Source organism: Charadrius vociferus, unplaced genomic scaffold, assembly GCF_000708025.1.
Source record: "Charadrius vociferus isolate BGI_N301 unplaced genomic scaffold, ASM70802v2 scaffold324, whole genome shotgun sequence".
Classification (NCBI taxonomy): Eukaryota; Metazoa; Chordata; class Aves; order Charadriiformes; family Charadriidae; genus Charadrius; species Charadrius vociferus.
The window spans coordinates 3,973,132-3,995,046 of NW_009648041.1; the positions used below are offsets into that span (position 1 = coordinate 3,973,132).

Sequence of the window (21,915 nt, forward strand, 5' to 3'; positions counted from 1 at the left end):
AGTTGTCTGTGTGGCCAGGAAGAGTCAATCAGCATCTGTTCCTGAGCATGCATCGTTAAGAGAGCTGTGAATTAATTTCTAGTGACAGACCACATTCTCCTTTGGACTGGATTTCTGCTCTGCCACTGAGACACTTGGAATGTTTGTCACGTTCTTGTGCATTATAGGTATCAAGTCACTGGCTAGAGAAGGGACAGGCAACATTTCAAATCCCAGAATGAGCTTCCTGAGTTTCGAGTTTCAGGAGAAAATCGTATTTCTAAGTCAAGCATGTTTGGTTTATAACAGACGACACCTCCCTGAAACTTGTGTATTTTCAGGTAGTTACAACTATAAATTACCCTTACCCCTTGCCATGGGTAATTGGGGTCACACGTGTGTATAATGCACAGCATAACAGTGTCCAAATACAATTCCTTCTACTGTTGTTGAAAAAAAACCCGTCGGTATTTATAGCTTGGATAAGCCCAGAAGTCAGTAAGATGAAGTAGCTCTGTGTACAATGTTTTCTTACAGATAGGTTACACTTTTTTGTTAGCGTAGGTAAAGCTATTTCTAATACTGTGCTGCAGGTAAGTTCTGCCTTAAGCGTGGCTGGTAATCAGGTGGCCTCTTCTGGAGACAGACCAGGTTGTCTCTGTCTTTTCCCTTCTCCGCTTGCCGTTAGCAGATCTGTGGAGTTTATTCTGCCTTCCAGTTATCTGGCACCATAGGTGACAGATGCAGGAGAGCCAAAGTAGGCTCTCCACGTTATCCTGTGACATGAGGGAAGAAGGTGACCTCTAAACGTTGTGCAGAGGGAAGAGGGGCTATTTTCCTAATATGTTGCTTCCTTGGCAGCTGAAGATTTTTTCAGGGTAGGTGGTGACAGCAGTCTCTTCTTGCTTAATGAAGAAAAATATCAGTCTTCGAGAGCAATGGCAAGAACAGCATCCTTCCTTCTAACCCACCTGCAAACAGCCTCTCAGCAAACCCTCGCAACAGTGCTTGGTGTTGCAGCTTTGTGAATCAGTAGCATCCCTCTACACTTCACATTAAAACCTTATTTACTACAGTTCCATTCACCTGTGGTAACCACCAGTGACTTGAGTTTGTATAAAATATGGTTGTAGCAACTATGTCATTACTCTGAGTGTACAGCTCCCATATTTGTCATTTTAAGAGAAGCTGGTCAGTGGAGATGAGAAGCAAATGATTTGTGGTATGATCTATGATATTTTGGTGGCTTACCAGACTAAGAGAGAAGGTAAAGCCTACAATTGCCAGCCAGCGGAATTGGATAAGGAGTTTGCAGAAATCATTGCTTTGCAAATGGGCGATATAGGTGTTCTGCACTTGAGAAGTCAACTCCTAAATGACTTGCTGGGGGCTGTTTTGGTGCATGGTAACAGAATTACGGCTCAAGAACTGTTTTTGTTTTAACAAGAAAGTAATTGAAGTGACTACAGCTCCTTTGAAGTCTTATTTTTAGATTACAATAAGCAAAGATTGTGATTAATTTAGCAGCAGGGCATCAGTGTCTATTAACAGCTTAACATGAGGCCCTGGTAGATTGATAAGGAGCTGAACAGCCCCTGAATCACATATTAACAATCTGCCCATACTACGATTGAGGCTCATGTTGGGTAGTTGTCAGTATGGTTGATAGGCGATACAGCAGCAGCAGCTATTTGTCTTTTAAATGGGCACTTAAATTATTCAGAATAATATTTGATAGTCATCAGTACATCTGAGCCATAGTCCAGTTATTCGAGGCATGGATGACAAGCTTCAGTTTAGTCAGCTTAAGTACTGCATTGGGCTCTGCGTGGGCAAACTCACCTGTGTCTATAAGCAATTTCTCTGGTGGGGTCTCCAGCCCGTGATGAGATCCCTCTTCTGTGGCATTAGTGGTGCATGATTAAACTAGGATGCAGCTAGCTTGGGTGTGATAACTAAACCAACAGCCAGGCAAACATTTTGCCTAGAATCTGAGCCACCTACGTTATCATAGAATAGTTTGGGTTGGAAGGAACCTTTAAAGGTGATCTGGTCCAACCTCCCTGCAATGAACAGGGACATCTTCAGCTAGATCAGGTTCCTCAGAGCCTCATCTAACCTGACCGGGAATGTTTCCAGGGATGGCGAATCTACCACCTCAATGTACACTACCTCCTCAGACCAAGAGAGAAGGTAAAACCTGCAATGCTAACCAGTAGCCTTATTTTTATTTATTTATGTTATTAAGTTTGCTGTGTTTGCAGAAGATTTGAGCAATTCCCCTCTGAATTTGATGTCTCTAAATAGTTTTATATGTTGTGGGACATTCTAGCCAAATAAGAGTGAAAGTTTATGAACCATTAAACGTGCAGAAGGAGTCGGTAACCACTCGGCTGCTCCTCCAGTTCCTTCTTTTTGTAGCATTAGCAATTCTGAGCTCGTCACACAGTGGGACATAGCTCAAATTAATTAGCTAAATTGCTACCTAATGGCAATAATATTTGATGCCACTTAATATTTCAGTGCAAACATGGCAGGCAGGTTAACGTATTTAAATATGATTGGCTCACCTTTTGCAATGGAGTATCTTAACTCCTGTTTGGGCCGTCTACAGCACTCATTGTGCTCAATTAATTCTGCCGTTAGCAGCGGTCTGATCTGCTCTTAGCTCTGATAAAATGTACAGTCATCTCCGTAGCCCTCTCCTTCAGTAATGACCATCCCATGGTAAGGATGCTGAAATGCAATTTAAAGGGGGAGGGAGGACACACACACACACGCTATGCTTTGTACATAATTAAGTCACATTAATGATGGGAGACAATTACAATTTGGAGTTTATCAGCAGAAAGCTCCAATGCAGCCTGCAATGGTGCTGGGCTCTGCACACACAAGCAGTTGTTTCAGGCTGCGGAAGGGCTCAGGGTGGAAGGTGCCGGTTGTTCTTAGCAGTCCTGTTCCTGAGAAAAGTCGTGGAGTTTGCTGATGTGCCTCTTGGTTTTCTCTTCTTTCCCCCTTTCTTTCTGCCCGCCCTCTCCCCCCTCCCCCCTTGTGAAGCAACCCTTCTGGCTTTGTTGTAAGTGTGGTTTGTAATCATTGTACACATCCCAGATGGTTCATGAAAACTCTTTGAAATGCCATCTGCCAGGCGTGTGTCCAGCCGGCAGCCTGTCATTCTGCTACAAGAAAAACGGAGGCGGGTTTTCCCTTCCCCCTGCCTTGCTGAATTGCAGTCAGTAACACTTGCTCAGATGTGAAGCAGGATAACAGCCCAAGCATCTGCAAGCAATCTTTGCTCTAGACAGCAACATGGAAAGTTGTTGGGTTTTTCGCCTTCGCCCAGATAAGATATCCTAACCAGTGTAGTTTTTATTTTCCCTCTGTTTGTTGCCGGAGACCAACGCGAGGTGACAAATGTTATCTCTGTGATGTAATGTTTTTCTTTTACGCGGCGACTTGGTGTTTCTAATGCATTCAGCGTGTGTTGCAGGCAATCGCGCTGATAGCAAGCACATCTGCGATTTTTCGACTTGAACATATTCAGGAAATTAAGAACACTGAGATGAAACAAATAGATCCATTAAAATGGCTCAGAGGAATTATGGCAGAGATATAATTGTCATGTCAAATAGGCAGCCGGCACTAGTAAACTGCTGACTGCAATTTCACCGCTATAAAAATTCAGAAGGAAAAAAAAATGATTAATAAATACTCTCTGTGGGAAGATATAGATAAAGAAAAGAAGAGGGGTTTAAAAGATAAAGTAAAATGAATCCTGAGGTTCCCTGATCTTTGTGCCTCATGAATCTGTGTTGTCAGTTGCTGGGAAAAAGTCTGTCCCAGTCTTTGTGATTCGGCTTGCATACCGCATGGCTTGGGGTGACATTTGACTGATGCATTGGATGAGGAGCACTACAGAGTCTAATCCTCACTTCCATTGTGCTCCAGGCACGGGACAGCTACAGCGCATCCTTGGACATACTTATTGTTGAGGCTTTTCATTCTTCTTCCTTCCCTCTCAGACCTGGTTTAGGGCAACCTGGCAGTGGTCAACAGCCACAATGCTCCAGTGAAGGTTCTTGCAGCCTGAACATCTACAGCAATGTTGGTGCTGAGGGAGGAGATGCTGTGTCCGGGCTGTGACCCTTCATCCCAGCTGCTGGGTGCGTGCATGCTCCTTGCATGCCAGGGAGGAATGTGCGTGGGCATCGCCCGCTCAGCCTCGCTGCCTGCCTTCAGATGGAAACGCAGGCACTCGGACAGAGAAGGGCACGTGTGAGGTTCCAGTACTGAGTCAGGGATAGTAGTAGTGAAATTGTGGTGGGGCGACCCCCCGTGCTGCCCAGCACTGAATAAACATACCTACTTTACAACTTTCTAAGTTGTGGAGTCTACTTTCCGCACGTCAGTTCTTCTCTGGTCTAGACCTGTGAAAGTCACCTCTGCTTTGTTACAAACTACTTGGTAAAAATCCTTGTAGTCTTACTGTAAGGATTCAAGAATACAAAGAATACAAATAGGAAAGAGTAATTTAATTCTGCTAGTAGGGTGAAGATATTCATCACTATTTCCATCCCCCTTTTTTCTTTTCCTCCTCCTGCCTTCACCCATTCACACAGCTCCAAGAGAAGGAACGATAGAAAAAGCAGAGGAATTTGTAGACTATCTGAAGGCTGATGGTAAATAATACAAAAAGAGAGAGAGTTTCTATTTTGAAACAAGAAATGGAGAATTTTAGAGAAAGTGGATGTTTATCAAGGAAATTAATCTGGTGATAGTCTTTCAAGGGTGTCACTCTGTCAAGACTGACCTCTTGAACAGTCTCTCAGATGAATAGGGCATAAGCAGACTTTCCGCTTCCCTGGCACTTGAGGAAAACATTTGCCAGATGCAGACATGGTGAATTTATGCTCTTTCAACTTCTGAGAGCTGGAATCTTCCCAATTAGTTTCCAGAAGCTTGCTTCTTTATGCTTGCTTCAGTCCTTTTATAGAGGGTTTAAGAAATTGTATGCACTGAGAAGGCACTGCCCAGGAGCCGGAAGAGTCCCACAGAAGGGAGAAGTCATGCTTCATTGAATGTCAGGTATGGTCTCCACACCTCTAAAGTTCTTCTCAAGCCAGCAGATTGGTTGCGGCCACAGCACTCAGACACCTCCAACTCTCTAATGCTGCTCTTTCTTCTTAAATTCAGTTTCCTATACCATCTGTAAATCTGTCATTTAAATTTAGTCTCAGATGTAGAGAATCCAGCCATTTCCAAGCCTCCGAGTCATGGACAATAAAGGCTATTGAACAGAAATTAATCCTAATCAATTAGGCTGTGCTCAGTGACCTAAAATGCAGTGGCCCAAGCCATCTTAGCAAAAAGTCACAAAATGACTCATCTTACACCATGCTTCAAAGGGCTGTAAATTGGTCAGAAGGCAGAAGAGTTTCAGAGCTGGCAGAGCAGCAGTGATCAGAGCCCCATTCTCCATGGGTAGTATTTAAATTGTCGAGTGCTAGAGCAGGATTCAGTGTGAATTATTACTCAGAAGAAAAAGTATTTCTTGAACCAGAATGAACTTATAGGTGAACTTCTGTGAGAAGAGTTTGCAGGTTGTCTCTTTAGTGAGCATGTGTGAACAGTGCACCAAAACTGTCTCGTGGTACTTTTCAGTGTTGAATAAAAAAGACAGCATAAATAGAGATAAAATATTAAGAAGAAATAAGGAAGAAAAGATCTTTATGATGTGAAAGAATACGTGGTGAGATAAAGCGATACAGCAATAATGGAAGCTAGAAAGAAGTTGCCTTATCTGAGAACACAGATTGCAATTTTAGTGAAGTTGAAGTATGCGACACTGTTCTGATGGCATGAAGGTAATTGCTGGCATATTCCCAGGTACGAGACTCTTCCAGCTGTGTTTCTACATGTGATATGAGAGATTTCTTTGCCAGAGAGTCTTTCTGGGAATATCAAAAAACATTGTCGTTGGGTGGAACCACTGGTACTGCCAGCTTAAGCTGTGATCTGTGTCTTGGCTTGTTTTTATGTGGGCTCCTAACTTCTAACTGAACTCTTGACACTGCTCTCCGTGTAGCTCACTGAATTGTATTTTAAAGATACTGTTGGATCTTTGTGATTGTTTTTTATTGTCCCTTTTAACTCTTGATAAGAAAACAACTATATTAACTTGCCAATGTTTCCTTTCAGGCACAACCCGCCCTCCAAGAGAAGGAGAAGTGCCTGGTGTGGACTATAACTTTCTGACTGTGGAGAAGTTTCTGGAGTTGGAGCGAAGTGGAACCCTTCTGGAAGTAGGAACTTACGAAGGTATGAAGCCACAGGCGGTGAAAAAGCACTTCAAATAACTGTGGTAGGATACCAGACTTTCAACACCCTCGCTCGTGTTAACCAGCCTGAGTTAGGACCTCACTTTCCATCCTAGTGCTCCACTTCCCTTTTCTCTGTATACCCTGAGAGAGGGAATTCCCGTATTGGGTGCTTTTGTCTTTTCCCTTCAAGTTAACTACCTCAAAAGGTTAACATCAGTAGGCCAGGAAAATCCGATACGAAATCCAGTAAAGAAATACTGTGGGAAGACAGCTTGGCGGTGAATGAAAATGCATCTTTTCTTTGTATCTGCTATAGCCCATCTCACTTTTTCTTCCTTCCTGCTGTCTCTCTTCCCCTTCATCTTCCCTAAGTACACATCCTTCATCACCCAATTGTGTCACACTATGGAGCTACATGATGCACCGCTTTGGGCCTTTTTTTTTTCTTCTTTATTCTTGGATAATTATTTCTAACTTGGGTCATTGTGCTGATCCTTTTTACAGCACAGCTTCACAAACAACAGCACTCAGATAGCCAAGGGGCACTGAAATGTCACTAGGGTGAAAGCAGGAAAAAGATAGCTTTGACTTCCAAGAAAATGCAAAGCAAATTGGCCATATTTAGGTACACAATAGGGTTTGTGTAATTAAACCTGCAATCTATATCTCCTTTAAATTGAAAACTCCTTTTGGGGTGGGGTTCCGCCTCCTTCCTGAGAACATTCAAATATACCTCTTGAGAAGACAATGAAAAGAAATACATGACAGGTTTGAAAGTCCTTCCAGTGCACTTGAGCTCATTCATGTCATATTTCCATTTGCAAGAAGTTAAATGGGTCTTGTCATAATTACGAGAAGTTGAAAAAGACTTATTCTCACAGCTGCTAGTAAGAAACATGAAATACGTTTAAAAATATGAACTACACACAAACCGCTGATAGTCTTTGAAAAGTAGTCAACAAATATGAACAAAAAAGATTGTGACATGTGGTTTTGGTTTTCAAGCTCTAAAAAAAAAATCCCGAAACACTGTTTGTTTAGTCTACTTTAAAAACTCCCTTGTTAAGGTCACCTTTAAACCTTGCACTTATTCCCAAACTGCAGACAATTGCAGTGTCAAACCCGGTTTGCATGAAGATGCTAAATGTATAATTTGGTTTCACTCTTCCACCTCTCTGAGCTGATTAGCTCCATCAGTACCAATGTTAACGTTCCAGCAGCAGCACTTCTCCAAAATGAGCTTTTTCCTCTCCATGTTTCTAATTATAACACTAAATTAGTTTTCTTTGTCATGGTGCTCGAAATAGATCAGCTGAACTGCCTCACCATTACTTCCTGATCGCATTTGTTCTGGTGACCTTTCCACTTGGAAAGACAAACTGGGTAACTGTCTGTAAGCTGGCTCCTGGGACTCGCTGGGAATTAGTTTTCAGGAAATGCTGTACACATCTGGGACGGTTATAACATGGTCATTTCATTGCTTATGTGATTATCTGCAGTAGCAGCTAAACTGTTTAGATTTCGTGGGTTGCTCTTCTGAGTTGCTGAAGATGAGGTTGATTTCTCATAAGTCTAAAGCGTGTTTCATTTCTGTGGGTGATAGAAGGGCCTGAACTTTAAAGGAATAATTTGTCAGAAGTGCTGAGAAGCCTCTTTCCATATTGACATCAGTGATGCTGCTGCATAGTGGTTCTGGAATGCTGGCCCATGGAAGGAAAAATCAATAAGAATAAAGCAAATAATGATGATGCATATGTGCATCTATGCATGAAGACATGTTACCATTTGATTGTAATGTGACATAAAAAAAAGTTCATTTTTCACTTAAAGCTTCAAGAAATTATTTTGCTGCTTTCCGAGATTTCTTTAATGGCTTTATTGTACTTTTTTGGGGAATCTTATTTTACAACTGTATTGATCAAGACAGTGTTGATCTTGATTAGATCTTGAAAGATGGTGTGATTCAGACTCAATGCTGCAATCACCAGCAATTTAGTCTGTAAAAAACACCAGTCCACCAAAAAACCCAAACCACAAAGTAAGTTAGACTTCTAATGTCCAAGTCTTTGTTATTGCTCAGCTTTACAGTCTTGTGAAGCTGCTTTATTATCATTTTTATGCTGCATTTTGCTGCCTTTTTTTTTTTTTAAATGTACCATCATGTTGAAGTTGATTGTATTTTTGACCCTGCTAGTGATGGCTTATTCCAAACCAGAGTAATGGAACCTAACAAAAAGGGATAATCCTCTGTTTCTCTCTGGAAAACAACAAAATAATACCTTTAACGCATGGCTTTTATTATTAATAATGCTACCTATTGTACTGACTAGGTATCAAACAATTGTGAAGATAGGGTTGCTTTTGATTACAATGTAATTAGGTGATTTAGAGATGAAGGAAGGGGAATGCTATGAAATGGAGAGTAGTGATGCTGAATAGGGAAGTTTTCATGTCCCTGGCAGCCACAAGCTCATGTAGCTCAAGCAGGATGGTGGTTTGGGATCAGGGTGGTCCCAAGGTCCCTTCTGGCCCTTAATTTCTGAGAGTCTGCATGTGGTGATGGATGGATGCTCTGTATTTCTGTGCTGCATTTCAGCAGCTGGAGAGAAAGTCTGACCTGATCAATCAAGGTAAAGTTTTGGCATTACTGGATGACACTGTTTGGCTTTTGAAGGCACAAAGCCATCTGGATACTGGGAAAAAACTTTGTGGGAGAAGACGTGACACAAGCACTTGTTTAGTAACAGTTACTGAAGAGAACTTCTGGGGAGAAAGATTAGAAAACAGAGAGCCATCAGAAGAGGGGTAATACAGAGGACTTTTTGATGCTGATACAGGTACTATTGATTTGGAAAGAATAAAGAACAAGCAGAAAAGAGCAGTTGGAAACCATAAAAGAGTAGGAGAGTGTATCAGGTTTTGAAAGTGCTCTAATTGCAAAGAGAGAAACCGCAAGCTGAATAGGACAAAAAAGGTGTTGCCTACCTACTGGGCTGCATAATGTCAGCGTTATTTCTTCTAGTGTGCCGCAAATAGGTTCCTCTGGGCAGTTCTTGATTCACACCCCAGTGAATGCAGAGCAGGCATGGCAGCTGCTTTTCTGATCACCTGTCACCTCCCTGGTGTGTTCTGCACCCAAAATGCTCCAAAAATTGTGATCACGTGGGAGGGGATGTTTGAAAGCCTTAATTCCAGAGGTTTTCAGTTCCAGTTTTAATATGCTGCTTTTTAACCACAAAACCTGGAAACACCTTTTTTTCCCCCTAATGAAAGCTACATGTTGGTCACATGAATTCAGGATCTTGAGCTGAAATCCTTGAAGATCTGCCCAAAGCTGTGATGGTGCACCAGTATTGGTGGTTTTTGCACGACGTGCGTGCTGGTAAAGCTGCATGCAACACGCTCAAGCCAGTTAGTAATTCCCATTGAAAATACTCATTAGGAAGGAAAAATCTTTTTAGACTGCACATTAGCTAGGCCTTCTGGTGGATAGGAAACCATCATAATTGTAATCTCAGGCATTTATTGACTGATCCTTCAGGGCATAAAATACTGACGGATGCATGGAAGTAATTGTGTAGGTTACTAATTATTTAGCAATTACTTTTGCATTTGAATTGTGGGCTCTCACAGGGACCCCAAGGGAGGGCTGTTTTGGGCAGAACCACAACTTCTAGATTTTATTCTCATTTCTTCCTCAGCTGCTAAATGGCCCTGGGCAAATCATAGAAATCAAATCAGGTAACTGCTCTATAGTTCAGGTTACTGGCCTGGAGAATATTAAAACAACACTTATTTCTCTATTCATTAATATTTCAGCAGATATCCTGTGCCTGCAGTTATCTCCTATTACAAGTAGGAGGGAGAGAGTAGAAGCAATGGTATTTCAGAGAGCTGTGCTGAATGCAGTAGGGGAGATGGGCGCTGTGCAGAGGCACATGGGGACGTGAGAATCATAGAATAGTTTGGGTTGGAAGGCACCTTTAAAGGTCATCTAGTCCACCCTCCCTGCAATAAGCAGGGACATTTTCACCTAGATCACATTGCGCAGAGCTCCGTCCAACCTGACCTGGAATGTTTCCAGGGATGGGGCATCCACCACCTCTCTGGGCAACCTGTCCCAGGTGTTTCACCACCCTCAGTGTAAAAAATGTCTTCCTTCTATCTAGTCTAACTCTTCCCTCTTTTAGTTTAAAGCCATTACCCCTTGTCCTATCGCAACAGGCCCTGCTAAAAAGTTTGTCCCCATCTTCCTGTAGGCCCCCTGTAAGTACTGAAAAGCTGCAATAAGGTCTCCCCAGGGCCTTCTCTTCCAGGCTGAACAACCCCAGCTCTCTCAGCCTGTCCTCATAGGAGAGGTGCTTCAGCCCTCTGATCATCTTCATGGCCGTCCTCTACCCCAGAGCTGGATGCATTGCCGCAGGTGGGTTCTCATACGAGTGGAGTAGAGGGGCAGAATCCCCTCCCTCGCCCTGCTGGCCACACTTCTTTTGATGCAGCCCAGGATGTGGTTGGCTTTCTCGGCTGTGAGCACATATTGCCAGCTCATGTCCAGCTTTTCACCCACCAGTACCCCGCCAAGTCCTTCTTGGCAAGACTACTCTCAATCCCTTCGTCCCCCAGCCTGTATTGATACTGTGGGCTGCCCCAATTGAGGTACAGGACCCTGGACTTAGCCTTGTTGAACCTCATGAGGTACACACGGGCCCACTTCTCGAGCCTGTCCAGTTCCTTCAAGCATGTCCCCTGCACCACTCAGCTTGGTGTCATCCACAAACTTGCTGAGGATGCACTTGATCCCACTGTCAATGTCATTGATAAGTCACTGAACAGTACTGGTCCCAGTACAGACCCCTGAGGGACACCAGTTGTCACCAATCTCCATCTAGACATTAAACACTTTACCACATTGAGACCATCCAACCAATTCCTCATCCACCAAACAGTCCACCCATCAAATCCATATCTCTCCAATTTAAAGAGCAGGATGTTGTGGGGAACCATGTCAAAAGCCTTACAGAAGCCCAGAGAAATGACATCCATAGCTCTTCCCTTGTCTATTGGTGTAGTCACTCTATCATAGAAAGCCACTAGATTGGTCAGGCAGGACTTATTCTTGGTGAAGCCATGCTGACTGTCTCGAATCACCTCCATGTGCCTTAGCATAGCTTCTGTGAGGATCTTTTCCATGATCTTCCCAGACACAGAGGTAAGCCAGGGTCCTCCTTTCCACCCTTTTTAAAAATGGGTGCAATATTTCCCTTTTTCCAGTCACCAGGGACTTCACCTGACTGCCATGACGTTTCAAATACCATGTAGAGTGGCTTGGCAGCTACATCAGCTAAGTCCCTCAGGACTCTGGAATGCATCTTATCAGGTCCCATAGATTTCTCTATATTCAGTTTCCACAGGTGATCACAAACCTGATCTTTTACAGAGAGAGGGACTTTTCTCCGCCAGTCCCCTCATTGCACTCCTTCCACTCGAGAAGTCTAGGAAGAGAGGTTGCCAGTGAAGACTGAGGCAAAAAAATTGTTGAGTACCTCAGCTTTCTCTTTTGTTAGCAGTTTGCCAGTCTTGCTCATCGAGGGGGTACACTTTCTTTGGCCTTCCTTTTCTGGCTGACATACCTGTAGAAGCCCTTTTTATTATTCTTTGTGTCCCATGCCAAGTTCAGCTCCAACTGCACCTTGGCCTTCCTGACCCTATCCCTACACAACCTGGGAGCGTTCCTACAGTCTTCCCAGCACACCTGTCCCTGCTCCCACTGCCTGTGCATCTCTTTCTTGCCCTTTAGTTTGACCAGAAGGTCTCAACTCAGCCATGCCGGTCTCTTGCCTTCCTTTCCTGATTTCTCTCTCCTGGTGATCAAGAGCTCTTGTGCTCTATGGAAAGCATCCTTAAAGATCTGCCAGCTCTGCTCTGCTCCCTCATCCCTGAGGGCATTTTCCCAGGGGATCCAATTGTCTAACTCCTCGAAGAGCTGGAAGTTTGCTTTCCTAAAATTCAGGGTCCTGAATTTACTCTTCCCCTGACCCATATCCCTTGGAACTGCGAACTCCAGTGGTACATGACCACTGCAGCCCAGGCTGCCTCCAATCTTGATGTCACCAATTAGCTCACTTGCATTGGTGACCATCAGGTCCAGTATCACATCCCCTCTGGTGGAGCTGTCTATTACCTGGCTGGAGAAGTTCTCCTCCATGCCCTCCAGCATGTATGTGTGCACATTGGCGTGGTGGCTGAATTTTGAATGGGGATGGCTTGTCGCCGGGGTCTGGCACGGCTGTATTAATGAATGCCTGCCCAGCACTTAGTGATCCTCAAAAGAAAAAGTGCTGCACTTTATAACATGTGAAGGGTTATTACATTATAGCGTATTATTGTCAAGGCATCATCTTTCATTCTCAGGACAAGTGTTACGTGATTGCCAAGAGAAGTAATAAGTAATCTGCATTAGTCTCATGACTAAGATGTAATGGGGTGACTTGCTAACATTTTTAAAGTGTATAAAACTAGCTACTGTAGACAGGGTCTCCGATTGCGGTACTTAATGAGTGTAATAAATTACCTTAATAGTGCAGTTAGAAGTTCAGCTGAAGTAGAGAGGTGTATTCGGCAACATGCTTCAAATCAAGATGCCTTTAGCGTAATTTATCTGATGCGCTAGCTCTGCTTGGGTTTCTTTGCAGCAGCGCCGCTCCCCCAGCTGCTTTGGCAAGATGGCTGGATTTTCTTTGCTGCTTTTCTGGTGTCTTCGCAGCCTGCGGGTCTGGCCAACTTGGTACAACCTTGAAATGAGTGCTGTGTCAGTGGCGTGCAAAACATGACAAGAAGATTGGGCGAGTAAGGGTGGCAGATGCTGGGGATGCCCATGCAGCGGAACAACATGTTCCGCTTAATAAGATAAGATCCGCTTATTAATGTCTCCATACTACAGATTGACTCAATAAATCATAATGGCTCCTTTAGCACTGTTACAATGTATCATGTCAAATATCCACTTATTAACATCTGTGCACTGCAGAAAGGCTCCTGTTCCATCTTTGGCTTTTATACTTCACTTTCTTTTTTTATTATTATTACTTAAACCACTAGTAAAAACTAAACCAAAACCAAACAAACCCAAAAAACAACCCACAAGTTTTTGTGCATGTGCACGTCTATCAGTGTTAAGCGTGAGTGCTGCTATCCTGAAGTGTCATCTGATGATTCTCATTCTACAATCTGATTCCCTCATTCTACAAACAGCTAAAGTGGTAGCTGAGTAACTCTTTCTCTAAAAGCAAATATTCAAACGTCTGATGGGGTTTCAGAGTGGTTTTGAATTTCCTATGGAATTCCTGATGTGCTTCTCTGCACTGCCAATAAGAAGTTGCCCAGTGTGAGCTCTGTCTGAAATTGCTTGGTCCTGCTTTTCACTGTTTCTTGGTGCATCTTAAAACACAAACCTTGAAGGAAGAGGTTGTTCCCAAACACCTCTGGCCAAAAAGGATATGGTGAGTTGGTTGTTTTTTTCTGAAGGTTATTCTAAGGATTTATTTACTCTCTAACCGCAATCTGTTCTGTTGAAGGCTGTTCATAGTAGTCTGTTGACAGACGGCAGCCCAGCACATTTCAGCATTGTTTCTTGGTACTGGACGTTTTGGGGACTGTCTCTAGAATTGCCTGCTGGTGTTATCCAGCTCCTCTGCAGGTGGGCAGCCCTTCTGCCCCGGGACACAGCCCGACCTCCGCAAGCCATGGCATTTCCCTGCCGCTGCAGAACTCTCCCCACGCTGCCAGCTGCGGTACGCACACCACCGCCTTCCAGAGGCAAGGTGTTGGTGGGACGCATCCTCATGGTGGGAGCATTTATATAAATATTTCAGTGTTTGCAAGGAGATTTGCAGGTTGCTATGGCTTAGCACTGCATTTTCTTGATTCCTACAGCTTTGTGCTAGGTAGGGTGTGTTCCACCTGCCTCTCCTGTGTTCTCGGTCTACATCATGCACAAGCATATGCTTATTTATGATTATTTTTTTAATCTGTTTGCATGTGGATATAACAGTCGCCCTAATATAGCTGAGTTCAGGAAACACCTCGAGCTTCTGTAGCCATCTCATGTGCCATGCTACCAAAATCTTACTGCTTATGCATTACTTGGGGTGTCTTTGCTTTGTTTTGGCTTGCTAGAAATTTTCCATGCATAAAACGTGCTTGGACTCAGCTCTACATGAGTGTTAACAATAGCATATGGCAATACCTAGTGATAACTCAATGTGGGAAAAATCAGAACAAATCAGACTTATTTCATCCATAGGTGACTTTCTGCTATGCTGTCATTGCCTATAAGGGCACTAATTGGAGTATATGTTAAATTTCAGACATAAATTGAAATGTGCATATTGTAACATTTTGACTAATTTAACAAGAAACCCGGACTGATCTTTCGGTTAACCTCATCATTAAGAAATGCAAACAATTGACAGAGAATCTACTATTTAAAGCAAATTGGATTTGCATATATTGCAGGTTAATTTCTCTGAGATCTCTTTCCTTTCCTATGTTTTGCTTCCGATCCAGATGCTGTATCTGCGGCCGCCTCCCGGTTGCCTGGATACTCCGAATTTCCTCAAGGCAATTGCTAATCAATGTGCAGTTGCAGCTAGGTGAATCCCACAGACAGCAGCCAGATCTGTCATCTAAATGTAGAAATCTGTAGCAGAATGTGATCTGGAAAGAGAACAGACAAAACACTGTAGCAGGAGCTCAGCTCCCAGGAATCCGTTCATCCTCTGCTAATCAGACACAAGCACTCTTTGCTGGATTAGATGAGCAGAAGCTCTTCTGCTAAAATTAAGGGTCAATTGTTTTGGTTCTTGTACAGTGCAGAGAAGAAGAGCTGCATCTCAGAAAAGAAAACAATTACATTAATAATTACATTTAAAGTCTTCATGTCAAGGCCCTGCTTAATTTTGCTGCTTATCTCTAAGTCTCTTTCCCAAAACACCCATTTGCATCAATACAGTAAGCTACGAACTGCTTTTTAAAACATGAGCTCTTAATGGAGTCCTTGTTAACACAGAGTGGTAGCTTTGAAGATCAGATGCACTTCTCGTGGATGTAGGGTCCTCTGTGCTACACAGAGGCTTTTGAGTTTCTTGGGGTTTTTTTATAATTGCAAAATTATGTCTCACAGTAGGTGTCAGTAAATTCAGAACTGCGAGAACTCTGCTCTGTCCTTTCCTGAGAGACAAATGCGCTCCCGGTCCCAGGCCTAAATCTCGTCACACCAGAAAAGCAAGGCAAATTCTTCTCCCCTGAAAAAGAGAATAGCTACAGATTAAAGTAACTGAAATACGCAGTTTGGGACCAATATATATATAGTATAGATATATATAGTAACTGAAATACGCAGTTTGGGACCACATTTTTCGATTGAAGTTGTACCGTTAGGATTAATGCTGAAGCTCACGCTTGACCTTGCACGCAGCTCCTCTGCCTCCTTTCACCTCTCCGTGTCAGCTCTGCCCCCCCGTCCCCACCCCAGCAGCCTCCGTGGGCTCCTCTTCCCTCTCTGCGAGGTGAAACACCTACTTCGATATCCATTCCACTTTTAGACCCTTTTAGATGATGTCTCTGTTCTTGTGCATGTCTACCTGTTCCAGAAACAGCATCTTGCATGAATGGAGTCCCTTCAACTGTAATGGAGTTGAATGGTGATTGACAAAAGTTTTTGTGGATTGGATTCATAGTTGTTTACGTAAGGCTAGCTAATTGGTGTGCTTTTGTGAATTACATTTCAAATTCCATGTTACCTAAACAACCTAAGGTTGTCTGTGAATTTACTGCCCATCAGGGGAATATTTAATAACAATGTTTTGTTATTTTGAACTGTAAGACAAACTTTTCATTACCACTAGGTTTCTAAAACTTAAAAAGAAAGTTCTCTTGGCTGACAGTGTTGCTTTAATTCATCAGCTGTAGGACAGGGTAGAAGCTGCTGTAGATGGCTTTCATCGATTATGATCACTGCTTGAATTGGCAGAGGAAGAAGTGTTATGATGATGAGAACTTGTCTTATTGTTGTGATTAGCTGCTACCAAAGTCTAATTACTCTGCATGGTGCTAAAATGTGTAAGCTGCCGACACTTAGAGATAAGGAGATGAAAAGAAATCAATTCATTCCAAATAGCTATTCTGTTGGTTGGTTTTTTTTCATTATTCGTGTTATTTTTGTGCACTCTCCTGAGTGGCACTTTAGAGTGCGTGGATTAAGTCATGGCTTTGGCTGTAAAAGCTGCCATCAAACTTTGGTTGTGGTTAAATAAGTTTTAAGCACCAAGGGACTGAATGAAATAAGGGTTAGTGAAAGGTGATGGCAAGGAATTCAGTTAATGGTATGTGCATCTGCAGAGTGAACGCATTGTTATTAGCTATTAATTCTGTTGCTGTAGGCAGGATCCAAATGCGATTGAGAAGAGGGTAAAGCTTAGCAGTCCGGTTCCCATAGGAATCAGAGAAGGGACAGTGCCGTTTCTGCCGCACTGGCTGCTTCAGAACTGGCATTGCCACAGAAAATGAGAGGTCTTCCTGCTGTCTTGATCAAGAAGTCTCCTTCATCTGGGAGACAGGCTGCTCTTTTCCAGCTTTGAGACACCACGTTAGGGACACCGTCCTCAGAAGTTTTGCAGAGCTTCACCTGAGCCGTTGGGGGAACTCAGCACCCCGGGAAGTCCTGCCGTAACTACTCTGCTGACTTTAGAAAATGTTTTGGGATCCTCTGGGATGACAGATGCTTGTGTATGCACATGTAACATGCTGCTAATAATTAGAGCTGATTGGATATTCAGTACAAATTACTCTGGCTATGGAGTTAGCCCCTTCTTTAGGCTTACAAGTGGCTCACAAAACACTGTTAAAGCATATTTTTAAATATATGGTTTTTCATAAACATTGACAGATTTAATTTGAACAAATAATGTCGAGTCTGAGTGTTTTAAAACTCTTGCTGGGCTGTTCACTGTCAGTTGTTAATGGTGCATGTTTGGATTTCTGAGTCACAGGGTAAATATTTTCTCTTTCTAATTTCTAGGATTAAACATTAGTTTCAATGATAATTTTAAGTGTTAGTCCCTCCTAATGGTGTGTCTACCCCCACACCCAGGCCCACGTGCCATGTCTTCAAAAAGAACTGCTTAGAGAAGAGAAATAGGTCTGACTGCATCCAGCAAACATGAGGAAAAGAGAGTATTTCCATTTTATCTCATTCTCCCTGTCACCTGGAAGCTGGGTTGGAGCTTCCGTTTGCGGTTTTTCATCATGAGCTGGGTTGTTTCCCAAACCTGTATATCCTTGTGTGAATCTGAAGGAAGAGCTGTGGTTTTTTGGAATATTGACTCGGGCTGAATCTGCCTCCTGTGGAGGGAAAAGACAAGTTCAGCCCCAATAGCAGCATTTCCCGTATTCTGCAAAACAAAACCCACACGTGCAGAGCCACTCTCAGTTTCAAATTTGTGTTTGCTCTTTCTATTTGTTCATATATACTGGTAGGGATCCTCTAAGACAGCGCACTGTCTTGGTAGAAAGTAATTATTCACTAATAGTGGTACTAACAATTATGGCTGGCTTGAAAAGTGAGTAATGATTTTGGTGGAAGCAAATCTGAAATACTTCAGAGAAGGCTGTTTTTCTGCTGAGGACCAGCTCTTCGTGGACTGTTAGGAGCTCCAGCCGTGCTTGTTTCTGCAGGAACTGAAAAAGAACAAAACTTAGCAATATAATCATATATTTCTCTGTGATTGGAGGAGGGCTGGTAACATCCATGCTATGTTCCTGTCCAGGGGAAATAAAAATCCACACTAACAACATCTGTATATCCTCTTCACTTGCTTTGTTGCGTCCATCGCAAAAAGATTTAACCGTTTACAACAGACCTGAAATAAATTTTGCACAAAATAGTGATGTGCAGTGCTATAAATAAAAGCAGTTCTCACGTATATGGCACACACGTGGATCTCTCTGCTTAGCAGTTAACATCCTTAGAAAACAGATGTTTTGTCTAGAAAAACAAACAAACAAACCAAAAAACCCCAAATACCCAAAGCAGCAGCATTCTGCAGGAGAAATGCCGAAGAGGATAGGATGGCAGCTGGGTAGATTATCCTTTTTCTGCCCACCTACCTTTGTATTTTCCCTTTGCACTCTCTCTTCCCCCTGTTCCTCCTCTTTTTATATAAAATAATCCTGCAGTATATAGAGCATAAGAATAATTTCTCTAGCAGAGACTGCAACCTGCTTGAGCAGCCTCCATCCCCATTAGAGGCTCTTTCCAGAAGAAGTAATTTCCTTCTCCCTATAAATTATGCATCAATGTACATTTAAGATTCTGAAATGACGAACAGAAGATGAAAGCGTTGCGGAGTGTTGCTGCTTCTATGGAGCTGAATCCACGATGTTGTACACAGGCTCGAACACACCTTGTTAAGACAAACCTGCACGTGTTGCTGTCCTAGTACTCCGGCTGTAAAAGTGTGGAGATAGGAGCTCCTCCGACTTCTCCAGCCTCAGCTCTGAAAGGAAGACTTTTTCTTCTCTTGGAAGGCAGTGAGGGGGAAAGATGGCAATGTGTGTCCAAAGTGGTCTTCCCAGATGGACTCTGCCAGGCTGAGTCGGGGTGATTCCTTGTCTCCCTTGCTCCCGATGTGTCCAGAGACCTTTCGGAGTCGCAGGTTGAGATCAGCGAGTGTTAGGATACGCACGATCCCTGTGGCTTTACCGTAAAGCTGCCAACCCACGCAGCTTCAGGGTTATAAGGGACTTAGGTCATCTAATGGGCAAGGCAATTCAGTCAGCTAAACAGGAGTTGAGATAAACAACAAGTACTTCCAAACTGAAATAAGGATATGTCATTTGGAACGTCAAGTGTGTGATGAATGAGCAGTATGAAATGCATTGGGCGAGCTGGAACTACAGTGTACAGCGGTGGGATGTCAGTGCAGAGCTGCTTGGCTAACTTTAAACTCAGCATCATATCTCAGTGTATGAATGATGTTGTTGGCTTCTGCAACAAAAATACACATGCCTGTGTATAAAGAGAAATGAAAAAACCACCCTCTTTTTTAGCACAGATGAGGTTTTAAAGTGCTTTTGCACAATCTGCCTGTGGCGTGTGGTTCCCATCTAGTGTAACAGGGGTAATAAAGGGGCACGTACACTTTCTGGAGAATGGATATTAAATATATAATGTAATTACATACTGAAAAATTGAAAAATAAGGCTTTCAGATTATACATAGCCTATGGAGATAGATGAAGAATGTAATCAAATATACATGTATATGTTAGAGAAGAAATTTGTGCTGCTGCCACAGTTGAAGCTGTATGCATTCATCCACATGTGGGTTTATACAAAGCTATATGGGAGAGTATCCCTTATATCTTGTCATGCCAGAGAATATGGGGAGAATTTTTAAGTTCACCCTTGGAATCTGAAGGTGGCAAATGAAAATTAATAATAATTCTTGAAAAGGAAAATTTGGGGAGTTTTATGTAAAAGTGTTGTATATTACAGATCATTGTATAAAAAGTTAAAGATCTGCCATGCGATAGGCCTGAATTCCTATAATGCCCAGTGCCGCGGGAATCCATTCCAGACCTGAGATTCCTGTGGAGCATTTCAGGGCAAGTCAAGCACTACTGTGGTGTTTAAGGTGAAGTGAAACAGGAACAGTGAAATACCTCCAAGCGCTTCTGGCATCAATGAACCTGCACTTACTCTGTGTTTCTTCCATGGTCACTTAAAACGACAGTGAAGCATCCCAAGCACTTTGCGCTGTTTGTATCACACCTGGTGATGGCTGCCAAGAGCTGTGTGTTTGCCTAACTGTGGGTGCGTCTTTGTCCCGTCAAGTTTTGCTTTAAGATCTGGTTGTTCACTTCTCCCCGAGTTGACCCAACTGCTGAGTTTCCTCTTTGAAGAAAGCAGTGCCACGTGGTATCTTTCCTTTTCTCTCCTTTGACAAAGTTTTCTTCTAGAGAGAGAATAGTTTTTGCTTTTTAAATGCAACATCCACCCTAAAAGAACCTGTGTATTAAAGCAGGCCATCGCGCCTTTCATCACTTCTCTGGGTGATAGCAGTCATGAATTTTTTATTTTCTGCAGGGCTCACTCCAGATCTGCCACAGCATTGTGTGGGTGCACACATGTAAAAAGGCTACTAATTGAAATTCAGATGTAACGAGATGAAGTTTTGCTATTCACCATGACTGCCTTTTGTTTTAGCCTTTGTACGCTCAGTGCACCTAAACAATGCAACCATTGCTTCTTCTTTTAGATTCAATGAGAATAACTTAAAAGGCAAGAAATACTTCCATGGCTGCTCTAGAGATGTAATATGCACCCCCAAAAATGGGAATGGCATGTGTTAGTTTACTTACTTGTGGGGAGAGACGGAGATTTTAATGGAACTGAAAATGAAATAAAATAGAAATCTCGCTCCTATAAACTGTTCCCTTTTGAAGATGCAAATGTGTTTCTATTGCCTAGGTAACTATTATGGAACGCCCAAGCCTCCCAGCCAGCCCCTCAGTGGGAAAGTGACTTCCACCGATGCTTTGCAAAACCTGCAGTCTGGCTCCAAGCAATCAACTCCGAAGCGAACCAAGTCTTACAATGATATGCAAAATGCTGGCATAGTGCATACAGAGAATGAGGAAGAGGATGATGTACCTGAAATGAGCAGTAGCTTCACAGGTAAAACAAAAATATTGTCGTCCATCAGTAAGGATACATGGGAAAGGTTTTTGGAGGGGGATTTTTTTTTAATTTTTTTTTTTGCGAACCAAGTCTTACAATGATATGCAAAATGCTGGCATAGTGCATACAGAGAATGAGGAAGAGGATGATGTACCTGAAATGAGCAGTAGCTTCACAGGTAAAACAAAAATATTGTCGTCCATCAGTAAGGATACATGGGAAAGGTTTTTGGAGGGGGATTTTTTTTTAATTTTTTTTTTTAATGGATTTCCTGCAAAGCTGTCAGTCCTGGACAGAACTAGCCAACAACACCTCAGTGGCAGATGTCCAGGTGTGAACAATCACATGCACAGTTGTGTCTTCTAAAAAGGTCTTGTGGGATTGAGCTGGATGAGAAAAAACTGGAGAAGAGCTCAATTACATTAGTTGCAGAAAGTTCAAGGAAGAGTTGAGGTATGACTGAGTCATGAACAGTACGAAATGGCTCAACCAGGATTACATTTGAAATTAATTTTTGCTCCTTCCTGAATATGTTGCTGTCCTTTCCCTTTCCTTGCATCTAGAGATACCTGTCACATACGATTACTGGGTCCTCTTCTCCAAGGTACCTTCCAGCAAATTGAGAGCTGCTTGCTGCAGGAATGAGGTCTGAAACATGGGTGCAAGCTCTTTATTTTGTGAAGGCCTTGTGTCCTGCAGAACATGGATCTCAGTCCCACCGTGGCCATCAAGCATTGGCTAAAAGATCATTGGAAACTTTTGCAACCTCAAGTCAAGTGCTGTGCAGGCAGAGCACAATACTATTGGAGATCAGTTGAGTTTCCACAGAAATTAACTGGAAGTTTGTGAAGCTCTGAGGAGCAAGAGCTCTTCCCCT

The 21,915-nt window shown here is 42.8% G+C and overlaps 1 protein-coding gene across 1 annotated transcript in view; it reads left to right on the plus strand.

The window, feature by feature from the left end:
• The window catches only part of MAGI1 (membrane associated guanylate kinase, WW and PDZ domain containing 1), a 317,178-nt gene that overhangs the window by 216,014 nt on the left and 79,249 nt on the right, over window positions 1-21,915 (plus strand). The window contains exons 3-4 of the mRNA XM_009883598.1: window positions 6,178-6,297; window positions 20,829-21,035. Coding sequence (XP_009881900.1) covers window positions 6,178-6,297; window positions 20,829-21,035 — 327 coding nt within the window. The remainder of the gene's footprint in view (window positions 1-6,177; window positions 6,298-20,828; window positions 21,036-21,915) is intronic.